Source organism: Miscanthus floridulus, chromosome 16 (genome assembly GCF_019320115.1).
Source record: "Miscanthus floridulus cultivar M001 chromosome 16, ASM1932011v1, whole genome shotgun sequence".
NCBI lineage: Eukaryota > Viridiplantae > Streptophyta > Magnoliopsida > Poales > Poaceae > Miscanthus > Miscanthus floridulus.
In genome coordinates, this window is record NC_089595.1 from 33,981,272 (window position 1) to 34,003,539 (window position 22,268).

Below are 22,268 nucleotides of genomic sequence, written 5' to 3' on the forward strand. Positions count from 1 at the left end.
GTGGGGCGACCCTAGGACGCCGGCGCCCGCGGAGTGGCGCCCCCATGCGGTTGGGACGGGGAGGAGGGCGGGCTCGAGGGCCTAAGGGAGATGCTCGTGGCGAGGAGGGGCGACGGGTTCCGTTGCCTACTGGACGACGGCATCGAGGCGGATGCAACGGAGAGGAAGCAGCAGAAGCGTCCGGGGCTCAGGACCGACTGGGATGTGGAGGTCGGGGACGAGGAGAGGAGGATTCAGTTGCTCGTCAGCAGGTATTCGTATTTCTGCACCTGTCATTTCAGGCTTTCTCAGATCATATACCCTGCTTACATAATCACAACGCCATGAACATGAGAGATGGGATAATTGGTCGAGCCGTATAAAAAATCGAAAATATTGTGAATGCTTGCATTGCAGAACAATACCTCAAGCAGCGCCACACCAATTAGGCCTACTCCAAGGTCATCGTCGTGCTCTGGAACCTCACCTTCATGACCATCGCCATGGAGGTCGTCACACCAGATCAGCCTAACCCATTGGAGTAGTGAAATCTAATATGTAGTAGTGATGGTATCTTGCACTACTACACAGAGGTTTTTTAGAGGAGGCTACCCATGGTTACGTAGGAGGGACTGAAAAATAAGACAGTACCTACAAATCATTTTTTAAAAATCACAAATCTGAACCTAAAAATAACAATTTTTTTTAATCCCGAGAGACTTCACCAGGCAAAAAAATAGCCATTTATTATAGTGCATATTCTTTTGTACATTTAGATCTAAGTCACTTATAAAGTTGTCGTTCAAGAGGAGGTATGTCCTTGATACGATACTGACCCATACTGTTTGGATTTTGATACCTTAAAATCATGGTCTCCGTCCTTTTTTGCCGTGGTGTAGCAAAAACTACAAACCCAACCTACGAAATTAGATGTCCAGACACATGGTGGATATATGCCCATATGTGTTGAGTGACGAGTGATTGTCAGGTGCTCGAGATTTGCTCTCCTTGGTTGTACAAATAACCTTTGCTCTTCCTTGGTTGTTGATTTGAGACCCCATCGTGCCTACACATTCCTTGCCATTCCTGCCATCCCAAATACTTGGACTTGCGCCGCCTGTTGCACGCCCTCAACCTGCCTGCCCAGCGTGCGCCCATCGCACCCCTACCTGCCACGCCGCCCCGCATTTGTTACCGGTGAAATAAGAAAAGCCACGGGTGAACACGGTTTGGTTGGGTCTAGTACGATGGTTGATAGCTAGGATAAAGGTAGTTGGGTCATTCTCGTCCAAATTACAGTCATCCAAACTTGGGGCAAACAGCTCATTCGCTTCAAACTAACGAGCGTAAAATCAAAAAGTTGAAAAAAATAAAGATAGAATCACAATTGAAACTCTAGGCATGCGCAAAACACCCTTTTTTAAATGCCATAGACAAAAACAATACAAATCTGAATTTTGATTTGGGGCATGTTTAGATTCTCTAGTCCAAAGTTTAGTGCTAAAGTTAAAAACTTTATACCACTTTAGCTCACTTTTGTGGTCTAAGTTTTATGAGGTGGTCTAATATTTAAACAACATTTTAGGCTTTGTGTTTGGAGGCTCAAGAGCTAAAATGGTCTAATCTAAAGTTTAGTGGCTAAGCTTTGACCATGGGATCTTGGTTTGGTGCAACATAATGCAGCAGAGCTACAAACATAGAAGTGAAAGCCAGAGGAGAAAATTCCTCAAGTTTGTGATTAGGAGATTAATTGGTGATATTAACCCTGCCAGCAGATTTCCGTTTAAAAGCAATACACTGTATTTACACTGAGCAAATCTCATGTTTCATCAGGCCAGTCTCACTGAGAGTTTCATGAGAGTTCATCTGCATTAAATAGGTTGTTACGTAGTCATTTTAGATGACATGACAATGTATTTAAGAAGAGAGAGAAGAAATAAGTTTCATCTTCTTGACACGATTACCAACTCTCTATGTGTCATGAAATTAAATATTTATGAAACTATAAAATAAAACTTTTCATTGGGAGTGGGTGTTTTATCGAATTTTGACATGATAGTCTTAGAAACAACATTATGAAACTATCTACTAAGATTGGCCTGTGCTTACCGACCAATTACTCATTTCAGAGCTTTTGATCGAACGGAGACCCTATAAATACGTTCCCATGCGTATCTATCGTTGCTACCACACCATTACACCAACAAAGCACAACCTAAGATAGAGCTCTCGTGGTAGATAGAATTAGCAAGGAGCTATGGCCGGCCAGGGGTGCAAGATCATCGCAGTGGCATTGTTCTGCTCATCCTGTTGCGGTCTTGCCGATAACGATGCTCTCTTCCATGGCGTCGCCCATGCGCCACTCATCCGCAACGATGAGCGGTGTGGGCTTTGCATTGCTGGAGGAAGATCCCAACTGGACCAAACAACATGACCTGCGACTTTATTAGTGTCTATGGCTCAGCTTAGGAGGAGGGTAAGGAAGATTTTATTCAAGAGCTAAGCTCTTTACTAGAAAACTGGGATGGCCCCACTCTTGTTGGGGGTGATTTTAATTTGGTTTCTAATTCAAAAGACAAAAGTAATGAAATCTCCAAAAATGGGTGGACCTGTTTAACGAATGGATTCATGGCTTTGGTTTGATGGAATTGAAAAACTCTTCTAGATCATATACTTGGACAAATAATCAAGAGCAACCAATTATGGCTGCTATTGATAAGTTCTTTTGTAACATAGCTTTTGATCAGAAATATCCTCTCTCTAGTGTTATAGCAAAGGCTAGGGTAGGAAGTGATCATGTACCTTTGATTTGAATTGTGGTATTCATGAACAGAAAAAACCAAAGTTGTTCAGGTTTGAAAAATGGTGGCTTGAGCAACCTGATTTTAAAGAGTTAGTGGTGAAAACCTGGAACATTGACTGTTGCTTGTGAGGGATCTTGTGTCTTCCCCGGCGGAGCGCCAAATGCAACTCTAGTAAATTGCTCGTGTCATTGAGCTACCTCACTTGTGGATAGGTTCTTGCGGTGTCCAATTGTGTGGACAAGGTTCGTGCAACACCTCTTAGCTGTCGAACCACCAAGTATTGGTCGACACAACGGGGACTAGTGTGCCAGCAAGCACGTGAACCTCAGGAGAAAAATCTTATGTCTTTTGTATGATTGAATTTCTCCTGGTGATTGGATTGTCTTCATCTTATGATTGGTTCATTCCTCGACGCGGCGGTATAATCATTATACCCACTCTTTTACATTCTTTGCAAACTAGTTGTCAAGCTCTTTAGTATAATTAGATTTGAGAGCTTGTCTTGCTTGCTAGTTTAGTATCACATAGTGGAGCTCTTTAGTGTAAACTTGTTGAGAGCTATTATTGAGTAGTGACATAGCCATTGTTTGTGTCTAGTGATCATAGCAATTAGAATTGTTGGATAGATGGCTTAGAGCTGAGCAAAATTATATTTCGTCATTTAGGTTACTAATCACTTGCTCTAGTACGTTTATAGGAAAAAAAATTTATAGCCTATTCACCCCTCGCTACCGACCTTCCACCTGCCTCCCTCGCGCGCTCGCCCAGCGGCCCGTGGCCGGCTGGGGCGACGACGGCAGCGGCACGCCCTCCGTGTCCATCACTGACCAGCGTGGCGGTGTCCAGTCCGTTGGGACGGCGCCCTGATCCATTGAGCCAGGGATGGATTCGGTGTGGCCACGGTCGTGGCAGTTGCTGCTGCGTCACTCAATCCATGCGACGAGGAGATTGGGACGAAGGACGAGGAGGAGACCCACCTGCGTGCGGTTGCCGCGGAGTATGGCGCGCTCGTGGGGCGACCCTAGGACGCCGGCGCCCATGCGGTTGGGACGGGGAGGAGGGCGGGCTCGAGGGCCTAAGGGAGATGCTCGTGGCGAGGAGGGGCAACGGGTTCCGTTGCCTACTGGACGACGGCATCGAGGCCGATGCAACGGAGAGGAAGCAGCAGAAGCGTCCGGGGCTCAGAACCGACTGGGATGTGGAGGTCGGGGACGAGGAGAGGAGGATTCAGTTGCCCGTCAGCAGGTATTCGTATTTCTGCTCCTGTCATTTCAGGCTTTCTCAGATCATATACCCTGCTTACATAATCACAACGCCATGAACATGAGAGATGGGATAATTGGTCGAGCTGTATAAAAAATCGAAATTATTGTGAATGCTTGCATTGCAGAACAATACCTCAAGCAGCGCCACACCAATTAGGCCTACTCCAAGGTCATCGTCGTGCTCTGGAACCTCACCTTCATGACCATCGCCATGGAGGTCGTCACACCAGATCAGCCTAACCCATTGGAGGCTTGGAGCTGGTGGAGGTCCTCCGACGCGCGCCGACTCCTCATCATCCTTATCGACTCCTCATCATCGTTATTAGTAATACGTTTTTTTCAGATTACTGAACAATGCTAATATATTGTTTTCAGAACCATGGTAACTGAAACAGCCTATTTTAAGATTTATATGTGCAATATTTGTCAACTGAATACATGTAGTTATTTTCAGTAAACTGATCCATGCTATGGAAAACCATTAACTAGCAGATGCTCTATATGTTTTGTAATTATTACTGAATCATGCTAATGTTCTGTTTTCAGAACCATTCTAACTAAAACAGCCGTAGTTGTTAACTGAATGTCTGAATATAATATATGCATGAGTTAACAAGTCGGCAATATAACACATTTCCAATGGCAGTAGTGTTCCTATGAAGGCTATGATTAAGTGCTATATATAGCTTCTCTGCTACATTTTTCCAAAAGAATTGGCATTTCATTGAACGCATCACACCTCACATATACTATATACCAGACTAGAGCTACGTAGCCTGGTCAGTCTGACCAATTACACTTGTTAATTACTACTATTTCTTCATGAACTATGTCCCACAGAAAGCTAAACCATGGTAGATTCAATATATAGGTTAGATTTTGCTTTATGAATAAAATAAACTCAAGAAAGCAAAGTACTTTTTGAACCACCTTACACAAGTGGACCCCTCATCACTCATGTTTAGCTGAGCTGCTTGCTATTTCGTATTGAACATGTACATTACCTCTTGTGCGACTGAATTTGTTTTAACGGCTACTATAGTGTTGCAGGACGACTTGAAGCAGTTCAGGCAACGGGGAAGCAGCACACCGGGCCACCCTGAAAACTTTGAGACTCTGTGAGTTCAAGTTTCGTCTCGTCTGTTTTCTTCCTTACAGAGCTAACACTTGCAAGTTTCCCTGCTGTACTGTAAAACTGAAAGTTTCGGTTTCCATATGATTGTTCTGCTGGACTTCTTGGTCAGGGTATCGCCAATGCAGTTGGGTTGGCACTTGATGAGACAACTTTAACACACTGGATTTTTGTCAAGTATTTCAGCCTGGACGCTTACACAAGTCTAAACTGGTGCACTGTAGAATCGACCTTCAATTATTTTGTTATGAAATTCAATGTATACTCTCTTTGGTGATTTGTTTTGTCAAGTTCTGTCTACAATAGAATGTCCAGGGTGATAATTTGTACTAATAAAACCATCTTAGTTAAGATGGTTGTACAAAGTTGTATTTGTATATCAATTCAAATTAACACCCATATAAAACCATCTTAATATTAATTTGAATATCAAATTGAATAAAACCATCTTAATATTAATTTGAATAAATCCATATAATGTATAAAATTGTATATCAATTATGAATATTGAATTGGTATACAACTGTACATTAACACCAACATAATTTGAATAATTGTTAGTCAAGATCAGTGAATTTTGAATTTTCTAAAACAAAAGTGCATAGATTGCCTCAAAAGGAAAAAAAATCAATTTAAAGCATGTAGTTAAGTATTTTGGCTGGCTGTCTGGGTGTTCCCGAAACAAAAGTGCATAGATTGCCTAAAAAGGAAAAAAAATCCATTTCTTTTCCTTTTGAAACAATAAAAAAATCCATTTTGTTTCCTGTTTTTGTTTTTTTTTGGGTTATTACTATTCCATTTCCCTTTTGTTGAATTATACTAGAAATGCGGGTATGTCTTATCACAGGAGAGTAGACGTGTAGCCTTAAATTCAAGGATAATTTAATGTGTGCTCGATGCTATTCTTGAGGTTTTATTTTTCCAAATTCCAGAGATGTCAATCAATTGTGATGTGTATTGTGATTAATAATAAGCCTAATCTTCCTTCTCATGTGGCTGTGTTATGTCTCGATGTAACCTTCTCGTGTAGTCTTTAGTTGTTAGCTCATCGCTAGTTGGCTTTTGTTATTAAGAGCCGATTGCTCCATTGTAATTTTTTGTTTATATCTAGTCATCTTCCTTTTTTAAATATATTTGACAGTTTTTCTGTCCAATTTATTTTATTTTAAAAAGTCCAATCCTGATCGCGTCATATCATGCATATCCTACTTCGAATGTACGTGGCCCATGTAAATTTGCTATTTGGCTTTGCATTCCTCATTCCAAGCAAGGTCCAACCATCCCTGCGGCCATGCTAGATGGACCATATATGTTCCAATTAAGTTTTTTTTTGCAATAATAAATGTTTCAAAAATTAAATTCAGATGCCAGGCAGACAAGAACAGAAACTGAACCAAATCATTCTGAATTTTGATTTGGTTAGGTGCCAATACAGCAGACACGGAAACCAAATCATTTAATCGGTGGACAAAATATAGAGTACTCCCTGCGTTCACAAAAGAACGTAATTCTCTTTTTGGAGGAGTCAAACAGTTTGAACTCTGACTAAATTTATATAAAAACATACTCCATCCGTTCTAAATTATAAGTCGCTTTGATTATTTTGATACATCCATTTTGCTACGTATCTAGACATATCTATTTAGATACATAGTAAAATGGATGTACCAAAAAAGTCAAAGCGACTTATAATTTAAAAGCGAGAGAGTATTAATATTTATGATGCAAAATAAGTATAATTAAATTAGTGATAGAATATATTCTCATAATATATTTATTTGGAGACATAAATGTTAGTACAATTTCCTAAAAACTTGATCAAACTTGAACTAGTTTGACCGATACAGATCCCATAATTGGATTCTTTAGTGGACGGAGCCCCAGAGAAGAAAATTCAGCAAGTGTGGGGACGGGGATTAATTGGTGCTACTAAACCTGCCAGATTTACGTTTCAAAAGCAATACATATACTGCATTATACGTAGTAAATCTCGTTTCAGTTCTCACCAACAAAATAAATCGTTTCACAGAGCGGAGACCCTATAAATACATGGCCCTGCGTATCGTTTGCCACCACACCACCAACAAGCACAAGTTGAGATCGAGGTCGTGGTATAGAGATAGAGAATTGGCAAGTAGCTATGGCCCGGCTGGGGCACAAGATCACCGCAGTGGAACTGCTGCCGCTGCTCATCCTCCTGCCGCTGACGACGCTCTCTTCCATGGCATCGGCCCACACGCCGCTCGCCGGCAGCACTGAGCGGCGAGGGTTTTGCGGTGCTGAGGAAGGTCCCAACCGGACCAAGCAACGAGACCAGCGACCCGCCGCCGCCACCGTCTCAAGTGGCTGAGAGCTCTGTCGTCGACTTCCCGGTGCTGAGGGAGGTCCCAACTGGACCGAGCAACGAGACCAGCGACCCGCCGCCGCCACCATCTCAAGTGGCTGAGAGCCCTGTCGTCGACTTCCCGGTGCTGAGAAAGGTTCCTACTGGACCAAGCAACGAGACCAGCGACCCACCACCACCGCCGTCTCAAGTGGCTGAGAGCCCTGTCGTCGACTTCCCGGTGCTGAGGAAGGTTCCCACTGGACCAAGCAACGTGACAAGCGATCCACCACCGCCGCCGTCAGTCGCTACGAGCGCTTGATTCCCAGAGCTGCAGGGGCGATTTTGATGATTGTACTGCCGTTATCATGCATTGGGATTTCATCATGCAAACTCACATTTGTACTGACATAATATAATGCATATGCCGTGATCGTAACATTTCGTTTGGATCCATAGTGGAAAAGAAATATTACATATATGATCAATGAGTTCATGTTGTGATTGTTTTTTACGTTGCATGGATCGATATAGAAAACACGTCAGGACCACTCCTGCCGGAACCCACCTCGTCCTCCGAGTTCGCACAGAATCAAACTGACGTCGCAGTCGCAGCGGCAGGAGCCGGAGACAGACCGTACCTGCAGCGCTGCCTGAGCTTTGGGCCAGAAACGCCGACTCACGGTGGCGTCAACATGTGTATGGGGTAGCCATCATTCCATAAGGATTGAACCTATCTGTTGCCAGCGCAACACGTATATTACGAGCCTCTTTAGCTTTCTCAAGATGAATGCCATCAAAGTGGGTCCATGCTTCACCCTCGGATGCATGTACCATCCCGTCAGGATTGTATCGTTTGCCATTTTTGTACCATGTCATCTGTTTCGTGGATTCCTCGGTCTTGTATAGCCGTTGGATCCTCGGTATGAACGAAAGGTGCCGTACGATTGTCACGGGAATATCAAGCTACCTCTTCTGGCCATCACCAGAATCTACCTCCAAGAACCTAGAGGATTTACACTTTGGATAATACTTTGCTTCCACGTATTCTTTCCTAAATAGGACGCACCCCTTCGGACAAGCATGTATCAGCTCGTACGGCATCTTAAGTGCACGAAGGAGTTTCTGTGAGTCGTGCATGCTCTTTGGCAGAAGGTGACCCTCCGGAAGCAGGCTGTCAATAACTGTAAACATACCATCGAAGGCGTCTCGGCTTAGGCTATACTAGGACTTTAACGCCATTATGCGTCCAATGACATCCAGTTGAGAAACCTTTGTCTGGCCATTTCTATGCCGCGGCAAACATGTCGTAGAACGCCTTTGCGGTTACCTCTGGCTCCTCCTCCATACGTCCTTCAGCGAACTGTGCCTCGTGATAGTCATTTAACATGTCTGCTACCTCGGCATCAGCATCATAATCCTCGACGCGTGGTCTCACCACCTCCTCTCTCATAGGATCGTCTTCACCATGGTAGACCCATCGGGTATAGTCTGTCGTAAATCTATTCTTCCAAAGATGTTCCCCCATGACCTTCTTCGTTGTCTTTTCCTGTTTACACATTTGCTGCAGGGACAGCAAATTTTACTCGCTCCTTTAGCAGCCACGCCAAATGCCCGTTCCAAGAAAGCATCGGTCTTGTCGATCCATTCATTGGTGACCTAACCCTGACTTGCGCGGCCCGTGTACATCCACTCACGGTCCTTCATCCTCTAACATATATAGCGACGAGTAATATAAACATCAATTGCATCTACACGACGTTCCTACTATCTAATAGGTGAGGATAGGTCCTAATCCCACACGAGGATCCGTAGATGACATTAGTTTTCATGCTCTACTCCTATCCGAGACAGAATTTCGACAGCACCTCCCCGCTGTTCTCCAAATACACGTCCGGCTAGGGAGAGTGTGTATCCGGAGAACAAAAGGGAGATGATGCCGAAACTCTATCTCAGATCGGAGCAGACCATGAAAACTAACCCCACCTACGCATCCGCAGGCTATCCAAAAAATGTGGACAATTCGAAATAGATACGGTTTTAGATATGGAAATATCTGTATATTTCCAACTGTATCTCTTTCGAACGAGAGACGCCTAACTGGGTTACGTGATCTACGACCATGATACGGAAAGAGGGGTTATACCTAGGGTGGCGGTGGAGTCAGGCTAGCGGGGCCATGGCGGGTTGGTGCAGTGGCGAGGCGACGAGGTGCAGGCAGACCCGCAGTGGCGAGGAAGGCAATCAGGGTCGCCGAGGTACTCTGACTCCGCTCCGATGGGCTCTTCTCTGCAAAAAAAAAAGAAACATAAAACTATCAATACAAAATTTCGGTAGCACCTCCCCTGCATGGTGAGGTTTCCAAAACCTGTAAGAAAACCAACGGCACGATGGCCGACATGCACATATATATGAACGACACGATGGCCGACATGCACAAGATTATGTAAGGAACACCTAGCAACGTAATCAGGATAAGCAAGGATCAGGGATTACAAATTCAGGATCTGTATCCCATTACTAATATATTCCATAAGCTATATTAATTTATGACAAACATCAATCCATGCATCCACAATCCATCAATGCTAAACCTCATATTTGCAACTATGCACCATAACCAGCGTCCACGAAGGCACCCTAACCAGGACATCTTAACCTATTCATGCATCCACATCCATCAGGCGGAGACGACATAGGGGCTCACAACTACAGAATGGTGACCGAGATGGCCGGATGCGGGTCGCCGCTGCTATTGGGCGCCACGCCGCACCCCGGCAGCATTGTTGCGGCGCCGCTGCAGGGAGCGCGCGAGGGCAAAGGCGCCGTTGCTTCGGCGGCTCCTTCTCTTCCTCTTTCCTCCTCTCCTCCTCTCTTTCTCCTCCTCCTCTGGCGGCGCGGCGCGGGGGGGCAGTGCTGGTGCGGGCGCACGGGCAGCGGCGGCGCTGGCGCGGTGGCGCGCGGGCGGGCGTGGGCGCGCGGGCAGCGAGGGCGCTGGCGTGGGCGGCGTAGGCCGCGGGCGGGGGCGGCGGCAACGTTTGGCCGTGTGCGTGTGTGCGGGCCGGCCAGCCGGCGGGGTTAAATCCCCCCTTTGTCGAGTGCCCCCGATCTGACACTCGGCAAAGGTTTTTTTTTAATTTTTTTACTTCTTTGCCGAGTGCCACTTGGCCTAGCACTCGGCAAAGAGTTTTTTTTTAAAAAATTCTTTGCCGAGTGGCCCCGATCTGACACTCGACAAAGAGGGGTTTCTAAAAAAAATTAAAAAACTTTGCCGAGTGCCGGCCGTCCTGACACTCGGCAAAGAGTCTTCTTTGTCGAGTGTCATTTTTTGACACTCGGCAAACTATATTTTTTTACTTTTGATCTCCAAACTTTTTCTACAGTCCTTATACAATACCTGGTACTCCATGTTCCAATATGGTACATTTCTCGGACTTTTTCTATATTTCTTTAATTTATTTCATTTAATTGAATTTCTCTTGGATAATTCAAATTATAACTGCTAGTCATTCGAATAATGAAAAAAATGAACAGAAAAATGATATTTATGTTATTTAGTATAATGTGAGGCCGTATCCAGGAACAGACCACCAATTTCGAACATCTTGTTAACGAAACATGACCATGAACTTGCGGTCGAGTTGTTTTTAAATTCTATAAAAAGCAAACGAAGTCCAAAAATCATGAAACTTGTCAAGATGTCAAGATATCATATGTGGAGGCTGTGATAAAAAATTGAGGAGGGTTCGCGCAAGTTTGTCATGTACGATGCTTACCACCTCATTGGCCTCTTCACGAAATCATGAAACTACTTCGGAGATTCTTCGGTTTGCAAGCATCTTACGTCACAACTTGTGCGAAACTTTCTCAATTTTTTATCACAGCCTCCACATATGATATCATGACATCTTGACAAGTTTCATGATTTTCGAACTTCGTTTGCTTTATATAGAATTTAAAAACAACTCGGCCGTAAGTTCGTGGTCTTGTTTCGTGAACAAGATGTTCAAAATTGGTGGTCTGTTCCTCGATATGGCCTCACATTATACTAAATAACATTAATATCATTTTTCCATTCATTTTTTTCATTATTCGAATGACTAGCAGTTATAATTTGAATTATCCAAGAAAATTCAATTAAATGAAATAAATTAAAGAAATATAGAAAAAGTCCGAGAAATGTGCCACATTGGAACATGGAGTACCAGGTATTGTATGAGGACTGTAGAAAAAGTTTGGAGGTCAAAAATGAAAAAATATGGTTTGTCGAGTGTAAAAAAATGACACTCGGCAAAGGAGCCTCTTTGCCGAGTGTCAGGATAAGACACTCGGCAAAGGATTAATGGCGTCTGCCGGCCGTTTGCGGAGGCGGTCCTTTGCCGAGTGTTCTAGTTTGCCGAGTGCCGAGCCGTCCTGACACTCAGCAAACCACTCCTTTGCCGAGTGTTATTGTTTGCCGAGTGCTCAGCACTCGATAAGCCACCTCTTTGCCGAGTGCCAGTTGTTTGCCAAGTGCTTTCTCTCTGGCACTTGGCAAACAGCCTCTTTGACGAGTGCCCGATAAAAACACTCGACAAAGTTTGGGACATTCGGCAAAGAAGCTGTCTCCGGTAGTGTTATCTGTAAGTGATCATCCGGGATTTACAGTACAACTGTGAGAGCTACATGGCTCTGGCTTTAGCTCAGTATGAGGACATTTTCTAGCTTACTAGTGATTACCTTTATTAGCGTAAGAATGGCTTACCGAATCGGGTATAGGACAACCTCTACTCTTATGTGTATAACTGTGATGGAATTATGCCATTCGACAGGAGGGTTCCTATATCTATTTACCAAGTGAATCTAATGACCCTAACTTGTTAGACAAACCTTTGAAAGGCTTCATAGTGAACCCTACCGACCTTTCTTGGTAGTGGGTTAAGAGGCTCGCGACGTCAGGCTAAAGGGTAAATCACGACTCAAAGTGAAAGTGTACAACCTCTATAGAGTGTAAAACTGGTATATTAGTTGTACTCACGGTCATGAGCGGCCTTAGAACCCTTACGGAGTAGATGATGAACACTGATAATACTGATGATGAAGATGCTCACTAATGATTATTATTTATGCTATTCATTATTCATGTTTACCTGATCATGTGTTTATATGGGCTTGTGAATAAACTTGTTGCCACCCAATTGCTAAAAGGTGACTCATTAAAAGCTAATCGCAGTTAACCAGTGTCAGCCTTTTGAGCCTCATAAACCCCATGTTATATTTGTTGAGTATGACATGTACTTACGCTTGCTTTATTTTTCAAATATTGGGATAAAAATCTCGGATGGGTACCAGATTGCTAGAGTTTAGAGGAATTAGGCTTGTAATCAACTGGTCAGTTGTCCCTGTGGAATTGGAGTCTTCACCCGAAGATCGGAGTTGTCTTTCCACTGTTTTCTATCTAAGGTTATATCCTTTATACTAAGTACATTGTATATTGAGCATTGTCTTTCGATATTACCCTTATTTGTAGCTATATGTGAGATTTAACCTCCTAGGCTCACATATAGTATGTATCTGGTTTTGTCCTTAAAACTGGATGCTACACTAGTGGTAACATATGATATGTTCGTAGGCTTGTGAACCTAGTGTTTAATCTAGAAAATGAGCTATAAGTGTTTAACTCAACATGGTGCATGATAACCCTTATTTGGAGGTGTGAAGAAGCTTGCCCTTGGATCAAACCGAGTTAAATATCTTTTGCAAATGATCTAGATTGAACTAAATTGAGAAAATGATCCCCACTTTACATGGTTTTACCCCAACCTATCTAAAATTTGAGCTCACCTTTTGTGCTAATTATTGACATAGGGGAGAGAAATTCGCAAAGATAGTAAGAGATAGGGGGAGCAAACAAATGAAATGACATTGTAAGGGGATCAATTAAAATTTGAAGCACGCAAGTAGGGGGACAAGCTCATAAACTTATATGATGCATTTGTATGTGCATTACATATGTTTGCTTGTATGACATAAGTTTTAAATTACATATCCATGCTTGTGTGGTGTATGCTAGTAGTCACTTGAATGATGAATGAAGCACTAGCATGCATAGGAAGAGTAACTAGACTTGTGCTTATCTTGTAAAAATTAGACCCTTTCATATAATTTTGATCTCACAGGGCTTTCTAGTTTTTGTGAATGTCTAGTTACTAATGGTGCTAAGGATGGTATACAAATGGCAACTTTGATTGGTATCACACTTCAAAGGTCCATTCTTTACACCTTAGCATCACTTGATAGACATTACTTCCCCACACTTTCTAATCTATGCATATGTGTAAGCTTTCAAATCTAAACTCTTAGCACATATATAGGGGGAGCTAATGCTACCAATTTCAGGTTTATGAAACTTGTCCATAACCTTTACACATGGTAATATGCTTGGGCAAGCAATATGAATCTAAAAAGATTTTATTGAATATCTTTGTAAATAGGTTGTCATCTATTACCAAAAAGGGGAGATTGAAAGCCCTAGTTTGATTTTGGATAATTGATGAAACCTATGCACTAACCTTTATCATGAGATGTGATATGATCTAGGTTGGTGAGTATGGAGCATGGTGGCACTCAATTAGTGATGATGATCACATGAAATAATGAAGATGGCCACATGTGATGATGATCAAGTGCTCTACTTGGAAAAGAAGAAAGAGAAAAATAAAACCCTATGGAGATCAAGGCAAAGGTATAAATAGGGGTTTTGTCTCGGTGATCAAGACACTTTGGAGAGTGATCACATTTAGGATAGAGGGCCATACTATTAAGCGGGGTTTTTAACTAGACAATTCGGTCATCTAGTGCCACTAGGTGTTGGACTTCATGCATTGCATTTAGGCCTAGTGCACATCGGAGAGCAAGCGAAAATATTTATCAAAAATATTTTGGGAAATGCTAACTTGGCTCTAACATGTTTTGAGAAAACACTTTGAGGGTTAGCAACGCTTGAAAAATAGTGTTAGACTGCTTGTGGATTGAATCGAGAAATGAAATCGCAGCTAACAGAGGAGTTTGCCTCGGGGTGGTCACCACCATGTGTGTGGTGGTGCCCTGCCCTGGCCTGTCCGGTGACCAGGGCTGGCTGAAGCCGAGAAGCTCTGGTGCTGGGGCTAGCACGACCACTATTCTAGTGGCACCGCCACCCCTAGGGCAGTGCCCACCTGGAGGTGGCCGAGAGCAGCGTGTTGGAGGGTGGTCACCGGCGTGTCTGGTGTACACCGCTAGGTGCACGGCGGTGCACCGCCGGTCACCAGCATAGGCAGGGCGGTGCCACCGTCCCTCTTTACCCGAGAGCACCGAAAACAAAGGGGGCACCATCATGGTAACAGTCATGGGTGCGGTGGCGCACCGTCCCTTTTATCCAGAGAGCATTGAAATCAGGGGGGCTCGGCTGGGTGGTCACCGCCACCGTATGGCGGTGCCACCGCCACCTTGTTCGGTGCCCCAATGGCTAGTTTTTAGCAGTTAGAATTCGACCGTTGGGCAGGTCACCACCATGTCCGGTGCCAGGCATCACCCTGTCTAGTGATCTCGCAGAAACAACTTCAAGGGGTATAACGGCTCTATTTGCTTGTGTGGATATAAATAGAGGGTGCGGCTAGTCTTGATCACTCTCTTGGCACCTTATACACTTGTGCACACCCTTTGAAAGCTGAGCAACACACTCCACTCACTTGTTCACTTTATTTCATCATCTTGGGTGAGAGAGCCTCTAGTGCATTGCATTGAGTTGCATCATCTCACGGCACTAGTTGGGTGATTTGGGCTGGTTGTGAGCTTGTTACTCTTGGTGTTTGTCGACACATACACATAGACGGCCCGGTGATTGGAGGATCGTTGAGCGGAGTTGGTGATTGTCTCCGGCCTCGATCTGTTGCTTGTGAGGGATCTTGTGTCTTTCCCGGCGGAGCACCAAATGCAACTATAGTAAATTGCTCGTGTTATTGAGCTACCTCACTTGTGGATAGGTTCTTGCGGTGTCCAATTGTGTGGACAAGGTTCGTGCAACACCTCTTAGCTGTCGAACCACCAAGTGTTGGTCGACACAACGTGGACTAGCGTGCCGGCAAGCACGTGAACCTCAGGAGAAAAATCTTATGTCTCTTGTATGATTGAATTTCTCCCGGTGATTAGATTGTCTTCATCTTATGATTGGTTTATTCCTCGACAAGGCGGTATAATCACCATACTCATTCTTTTACATTCCTTACAAACTAGTTGTCAAGCTCTTTAGTGTAATTAGATTTGAGAGCTTGTCTTGCTTGCTAGTTTAGTATCACGTAGTGGAGCTCTTTAGTGTAAACTTGTTGAGAGTTATTAGTGAGTAGTGACACAGTCATTGTTTGTGTCTAGTGATCATAGCAACTAGAATTATTGGATAGGTGGCTTGCAACCTTTGTAGAGCTGAGCAAAATTGTATTTCGCCATTTAGGTTCCTAATCACTTGCTCTGGTATGTTTATAGAAAAAAATTTATAGGCACCCTTCGCTACCGACCTTCCACCTGCCTCCCTGGCGCGCTCGCCCAGCAGCCCGTGGCCGGCTAGGGCGACGACGGCAGCGGCGCGCCCTCCGTGTCCATCACTGACCAGCGTGGCGGTGTCCAGTCCATTGGGACGGCGCCCTGATCCATTGAGCGAGGGATGGATTCGGTGTGGCCACGGTCGTGGCAGTTGCTGCTGCGTCACTCAATCCATGCGACGAGGAGATTGGGGCGAAGGACGAGGAGGAGACCCACTTGCGTGCGGTTGCCGCGGAGTATCACGCGCTCGTGGGGCGACCCTAGGACGCCGGCGCCCGCGGAGTGGCGCCCCCATGCGGTTGGGACGGGGAGGAGGGCGGGCTCGAGGGCCTAAGGGAGATGCTCGTGGCGAGGAGGGGCGACGGGTTCCGTTGCCTACTGGACGACGGCATCGAGGCGGATGCAACGGGAGAGGAAGCAGCAGAAGCGTCCGGGGCTCAGGACCGACTGGGATGTGGAGGTCGGGGACGAGGAGAGGAGGATTCAGTTGCCCGTCAGCAGGTATTCGTATTTCTGCTCCTGTCATTTCAGGCTTTCTCAGATCATATACCCTGCTTACATAATCACAACGCCATGAACATGAGAGATGGGATAATTGGTCGAGCCGTATAAAAAATCGAAATTATTGTGAATGCTTGCATTGCAGAACAATACCTCAAGCAGCGCCACACCAATTAGGCCTACAGCAAGGTCATCGTCGTGCTCTGGAACCTCACCTTCATGGCCATCGCCATGGAGGTCGTCACACCAGATCAGCCTAACCCATTGGAGGCTTGGAGCTGGTGGAGGTCCTCCGACGCGCGCCGACTCCTCATCATCCTTATCGACTCCTCATCATCGTTATTAGTAATACGTTTTTTTCAGATTACTGAACAATGCTAATATATTGTTTTCAGAACCATGGTAACTGAAACAGCCTATTTTAAGATTTATATGTGCAATATTTGTCAACTGAATACATGTAGTTATTTTCAGTAAACTGATCCATGCTATGGAAAACCATTAACTAGCAGATGCTCTATATGTTTTCTAATTATTACTGAATCATGCTAATGTTCTGTTTTCAGAACCATTCTAACTGAAACATCCGTAGGTGTTAACTGAATGTCTGAATATAATATATGCATGAGTTAACAAGTCGGCAATATAACACATTTCCAATGGCAGTAGTGTTCCTATGATTAAGTGCTACATATAGCTTCTCTGCTCCATTTTTCCAAAAGAATTGGCATTTCATTGAACGCATCACGCCTGCACATATACTATATACCAGACTAGAGCTACATAGCCTGGACAGTCTGACCAATTACACTTGTTAATTACTACTATTTCTTCATGAACTATGTCCCACAGAAAGCTAAACCATGGTAGATTCAATATATAGGTTAGATTTTGCTTCATGAATAAAATAAACTCAAGAAAGCAAAGTACTTTTTGAACTACCTTACACAAGTGGACCCCTCATCACTCATGTTTAGCTGTGCTGCTTGCCAGCGGCGGATCCAAAGGGGGGGCTCCAGCCCCCCTAATTTCTTGATTTCAAGCCTAATCACTGTATCAAAAGCTTGATTTCACCATTAAATCTTCATGCAAATCAACATCTCCATTGTTTTAGCCCCCCCTTATCCCGCATCGTGCATCCGCCACTGCTGCTTGCTGTTTCGTATGGAACATGTACATTACCTCTTGTGCGACTGAATTTGTTTTAACGGCTACTATAGTGTTGCACGACGACTTGAAGCAGTTCAGGCAACGGGGAAGCATCACACCGGGCACCCTGAAAACTTTGAGACTGTGAGTTGAAGTTTCGTCTGGTCTGTTTTCTTCCCTACAGAGCTAACACGTGCAAGTTTCTCTGCTGTACTGTAAAACTGAAAGTTTCGGTTTCCATATGATTGTTCTGCAGGACCTCTTGGTCAGGGTATCGCCAATGCAGTTGGGTTGGCACTTGATGAGACAACTTTAACACACTGGATTTTTGTCAAGTATTTCAGCCTGGACGCTTACACAAGTCTAAACTGGTGCACTGTAGTATCGACCTTCAATTATTTTGTTATGAAATTCAATGTATACTCTCTTTGGTGATTTGTTTTGTCCTGTCAACAATAGAATGTCCAGGGTGATAATTTGTACTAATAAAACCATCTTAGTTAAGATGGTTGTACAAAGTTGTATTTGTATATCAATTCAAATTAACACCCATATAAAACCATCTTAATATTAATTTGAATAAATCCATATAATGTATAAAATTGTATATCAATTATGAATATTGAATTGGTATACAACTTTGTAAATTAACACCAACATAATTTGAATAATTGTTAGTCAGGATCGATGAATTTTAAATTTTCTAAAACAAAAGTGCATAGATTGCCTCAAAAGGAAAAAAAAATCAATTTAAAGCATGTAGTTAAGTATTTTGGCTGGCTATCTGGGTGTTCCTGAAACAAAAGTGCATAGATTGCCTAAAAAGGAAAAACATCCATTTCTTTTCTTTTTGAAACAATAAAAAAAATCCATTTTGTTTCCTGTTTTTGTTTTTTGGGTTATTACTATTCCATTTCCCTTTTGTTGAATTATACTAGAAATGCGTGTATGTCTTATCACGGGAGAGTAGACGTGTAGCCTTAAATTCAAGGATAATTTATTGTGTGCTCGATGCTATTCTTGAGGTTTTTATTTTTCCAAATTCCAGAGATGTCAATCAATTGTGATGTGTATTGTGATTAATAATAAGCCTAATCTTTCCTTCTTATGTGGGCCGTGTTGATGTCTCGATGTAACCTTCTCGTGTAGTCTTTAGTTGTTAGCTCATCGCTAGTTGCTTTTGTTATTGAGAGCCAATTGCTCCATTCTATTTTTTTTTGTTTTATATCTAGTCATCTTCCTTTTTTTTAATATATTTGACAGTTTTTCTGTCCAATTTATTTTATTTTAAAAAGTCCAATCCTGATCGCGTCATATCATGCATATCCTACTTCGAATGTACGTGGCCCATGTAAATTTGCTATTTGGCTTTGCATTCCTCATTCCAAGCAAGGTCCAACCATCCCTGCGGCCATGCTAGATGGACCATATATGTTCCAAATTAAGTTATTTTTTTGCAATAATAAATGTTTCAAAAATTAAATTCAGATGCCAGGCAGACAAGAGCAGAAACTGAACAAAATCATTCTGAATTTTGATTTGGTTAGGTGCAATACAGCAGACACGGAAACCAAATCATTTAATCGGTGGACAAAATATAGAGTACTCCCTGCGTTTACAAAAGAACGTAATTCTCTTTTTGGAGGAGTCAAATAGTTTGAACTCTGACTAAATTTATATAAAAACATACTCCCTCCTTTCTAAATTATAAGTCGCTTTAAGTATTTTGATACATCCATTTTACTATGTATCTAGACATATCTATCTAGATACATAGCAAAATGGATGTACCAAAAAAAGTCAAAGCGACTTATAATTTGAAAGGGAGGGAGTATTAATATTTATGATGCAAAATAAGTATCATTAAATTAGTGCTAGAATATATTCTCATAATATATTTATTTGGAGACATAAATGTTAGTACAATTTCCTAAAAACTTGATCAAACTTGAACTAGTTTGACCGATACAGATCCCATAATTGGATTCTTTAGTGGACGGAGCCCCAGAGAAGAAAATTCAGCAAGTGTGGGGACGGGGATTAATTGGTGCTAATAAACCTGCCAGATTTACGTTTCAAAAGCAATAAATATACTGCATTATACGTAGTAAATCTCGTTTAAGTTGTCACCAACAAAATTAATCGTTTCACAGAGCGGAGACCCCATAAATACATGGCCCTGCGTATGGTTTGCCACCACACCACCAACAAGCACAAGTTGAGATCGAGGTCGTGGTATAGAGATAGAGAATTGACAAGTAGCTATGGCCCGGCTGGGGCACAAGATCACCGCAGTGGCGCTGCTGCCGCTGCTCATCCTCCTGCCGCTGACGACGCTCTCTTCCATGGCATCGGCCACACGCCGCTCGCCGGCAGCACTGAGCGGCGAGGGTTTTGCGGTGCTGAGGCAGGTCCCAACCGGACCAAGCAACGAGACCAGCGACCCGCCGCCGCCACCGTCTCAAGTGGCTGAGAGCCCTGTCATCGACTTCCCGGTGCTGAGGGAGGTCCCAACTGGACCGAGCAACGAGACCAGCGACCCGCCGCCGCCACCGTCTCAAGTGGCTGAGAGCCCTGTCGTCGACTTCCCGTTGCTGAGAAAGGTTCCTACTGGACCAAGCAACGAGACCAGCGACCCACCACCACCGCCGTCTCAAGTGGCTGAGAGACCTGTGGTCGACTTGCCGGTGCTGAGGAAGGTTCCCACTGGACCAAGCAACGTGACAAGCGATCCACCACCGCCGCCGTCAGTCGCCACGAGCGCTTGGTTCCCAGAGCTGCAGGGGCGATTTTGATGATTGTACTGCCGTTATCATGCATTGGGATTTCATCATGCAAACTCACATTTGTACTGACATAATATAATGCATATGCCGTGATCGTAACATTTCCTTTGGATCCATAGTGGAAAAGAAATATTACATATATGATCAATGAGTTCATGTTGTGATTGTTTTTTCCATTGCATGGATCGATATAGAAGAACACGTCAGGACCACTCCTGCCGGAACCCACCTCGTCCTCCGAGTTCGCACAGAATCAAACTGACGTCGCAGTCGCTGCGGCAGGAGCCGGAGACAGACCGTACCTGCAGCGCTGCCTGAGCTTTGGGCCAGAAACGCCAGCTCACGGTGGCGGCAAAAGGGCTCTGATCCAGAGCTCAAGCCGGTTCCGGGCTTCCGGCGAAGAGGAATATATACGTCTGAGAAGGAGACGATGGAGACGACGCATGCATAATCCCCGTCCACGGCAGGAGAGAGGTAGTGGTTTCCTAAGTTCTTGTGGTGTTGTTTTATGTACGCCAGTGTTTTTTTTACAATCTGTCACGTTGATTAAGTACCGATATGTACAGAAGCAACATATCTACTTCACAACCGCAACTGACTGATGATACCAATATGTTACAGTTTCACGAATCATGATGTAATTCATATCTTTCATGTCTTTTGTGTATCAATTACTTATATTTTCATATTTTTTAGAAAACTGCTATATGTCATATCAGTAGTATAGCTTCATGGCTCCTAAAAAAATGCCACTATTTGCCATAGTCTACGATTTTAAACCATGATTAATCTGGACTGCAACGGGCAGCTTATGAGTTCATACAGATGGGCCTTTCCCCTGGCACCCTTCTACAATTCTAGAGACGGTGCACTTTTTTGTTCACCCCTGTTAATTCATAGGGCTCTGTTGAAATCTAATATGTAGTAGTGATGGTATCTTGCACTACTACACAGAGGTTTTTTAGAGGAGGCTACCCATGGTTACGTAGGAGGGACTGAAAAATAAGACGTACCTACAAATCATTTTTTAAAAATCACAAATCTGAACCTAAAAATAACAATTTTTTTTAATCCCGAGAGACTTCACCAGGCAAAAAAATAGCCATTTATTATAGTGCATATTCTTTTGTACATTTAGATCTAAGTCACTTATAAAGTTGTCGTTCAAGAGGAGGTATGTCCTTGATACGATACTGACCCATACTGTTTGGATTTTGATACCTTAAAATCATGGTCTCCGTCCTTTTTTGCCGTGGTGTAGCAAAAACTACAAACCCAACCTACGAAATTAGATGTCCAGACACATGGTGGATATATGCCCATATGTGTTGAGTGACGAGTGATTGTCAGGTGCTCGAGATTTGCTCTCCTTGGTTGTACAAATAACCTTTGCTCTTCCTTGGTTGTTGATTTGAGACCCCATCGTGCCTACACATTCCTTGCCATTCCTGCCATCCCAAATACTTGGACTTGCGCCGCCTGTTGCACGCCCTCAACCTGCCTGCCCAGCGTGCGCCCATCGCACCCCTACCTGCCACGCCGCCCCGCATTTGTTACGGGTGAAATAAGAAAAGCCACAGGTGAACACGGTTTGGTTGGGTCTAGTACGATGGTTGATAGCTAGGATAAAGGTAGTTGGGTCATTCTCGTCCAAATTACAGTCATCCAAACTAGGGGCAAACAGCTCATTCGCTTCAAACTAACGAGCGTAAAATCAAAAAGTTGAAAAAAATAAAGATAGAATCACAATTGAAACTCTAGGCATGCGCAAAA

The 22,268-nt window shown here is 43.7% G+C and overlaps 2 protein-coding genes and 1 long non-coding RNA gene across 3 annotated transcripts; all 3 read left to right on the forward strand.

The window, feature by feature from the left end:
* Positions 1–3,890: 3,890 nt before the first annotated feature.
* On the forward strand, positions 3,891–5,155 carry LOC136511836 (uncharacterized). Its single transcript, XR_010772870.1, has 3 exons — positions 3,891–4,028; positions 4,174–4,373; positions 5,091–5,155. It is a non-coding gene; the product is annotated as an uncharacterized lncRNA (long non-coding RNA).
* Positions 5,156–7,320: 2,165 nt separating this feature from the next.
* Positions 7,321–7,825, forward strand: LOC136510559 (proline-rich receptor-like protein kinase PERK12). Its single transcript, XM_066504968.1, has 2 exons — positions 7,321–7,448; positions 7,498–7,825. Exons 1-2 carry the CDS (start codon positions 7,321–7,323, stop codon positions 7,823–7,825), a joined length of 456 nt encoding a protein of 151 aa, XP_066361065.1.
* Positions 7,826–19,973: 12,148 nt separating this feature from the next.
* Positions 19,974–20,504, forward strand: LOC136510560 (uncharacterized). Its single transcript, XM_066504969.1, has one exon. The coding sequence runs from the start codon at positions 19,974–19,976 to the stop codon at positions 20,502–20,504; it is 531 nt and encodes a 176-aa protein (XP_066361066.1).
* The last annotated feature ends 1,764 nt before the right edge of the window (positions 20,505–22,268 follow it).

Coding starts and splice junctions, on each gene's coding strand:
- LOC136510559 (XM_066504968.1), top strand. CDS start 7,321: ATGGCCCGGCTGGGGCACAAGATCACCGCAGTGGAACTGCTGCCGCTG. Junction 7,449..7,497: donor GGCAGCACTGAGCGGCGAGG/GTTTTGCGGTGC, acceptor CAACGAGACCAG/CGACCCGCCGCCGCCACCGT.
- LOC136510560 (XM_066504969.1), top strand. CDS start 19,974: ATGGCCCGGCTGGGGCACAAGATCACCGCAGTGGCGCTGCTGCCGCTG.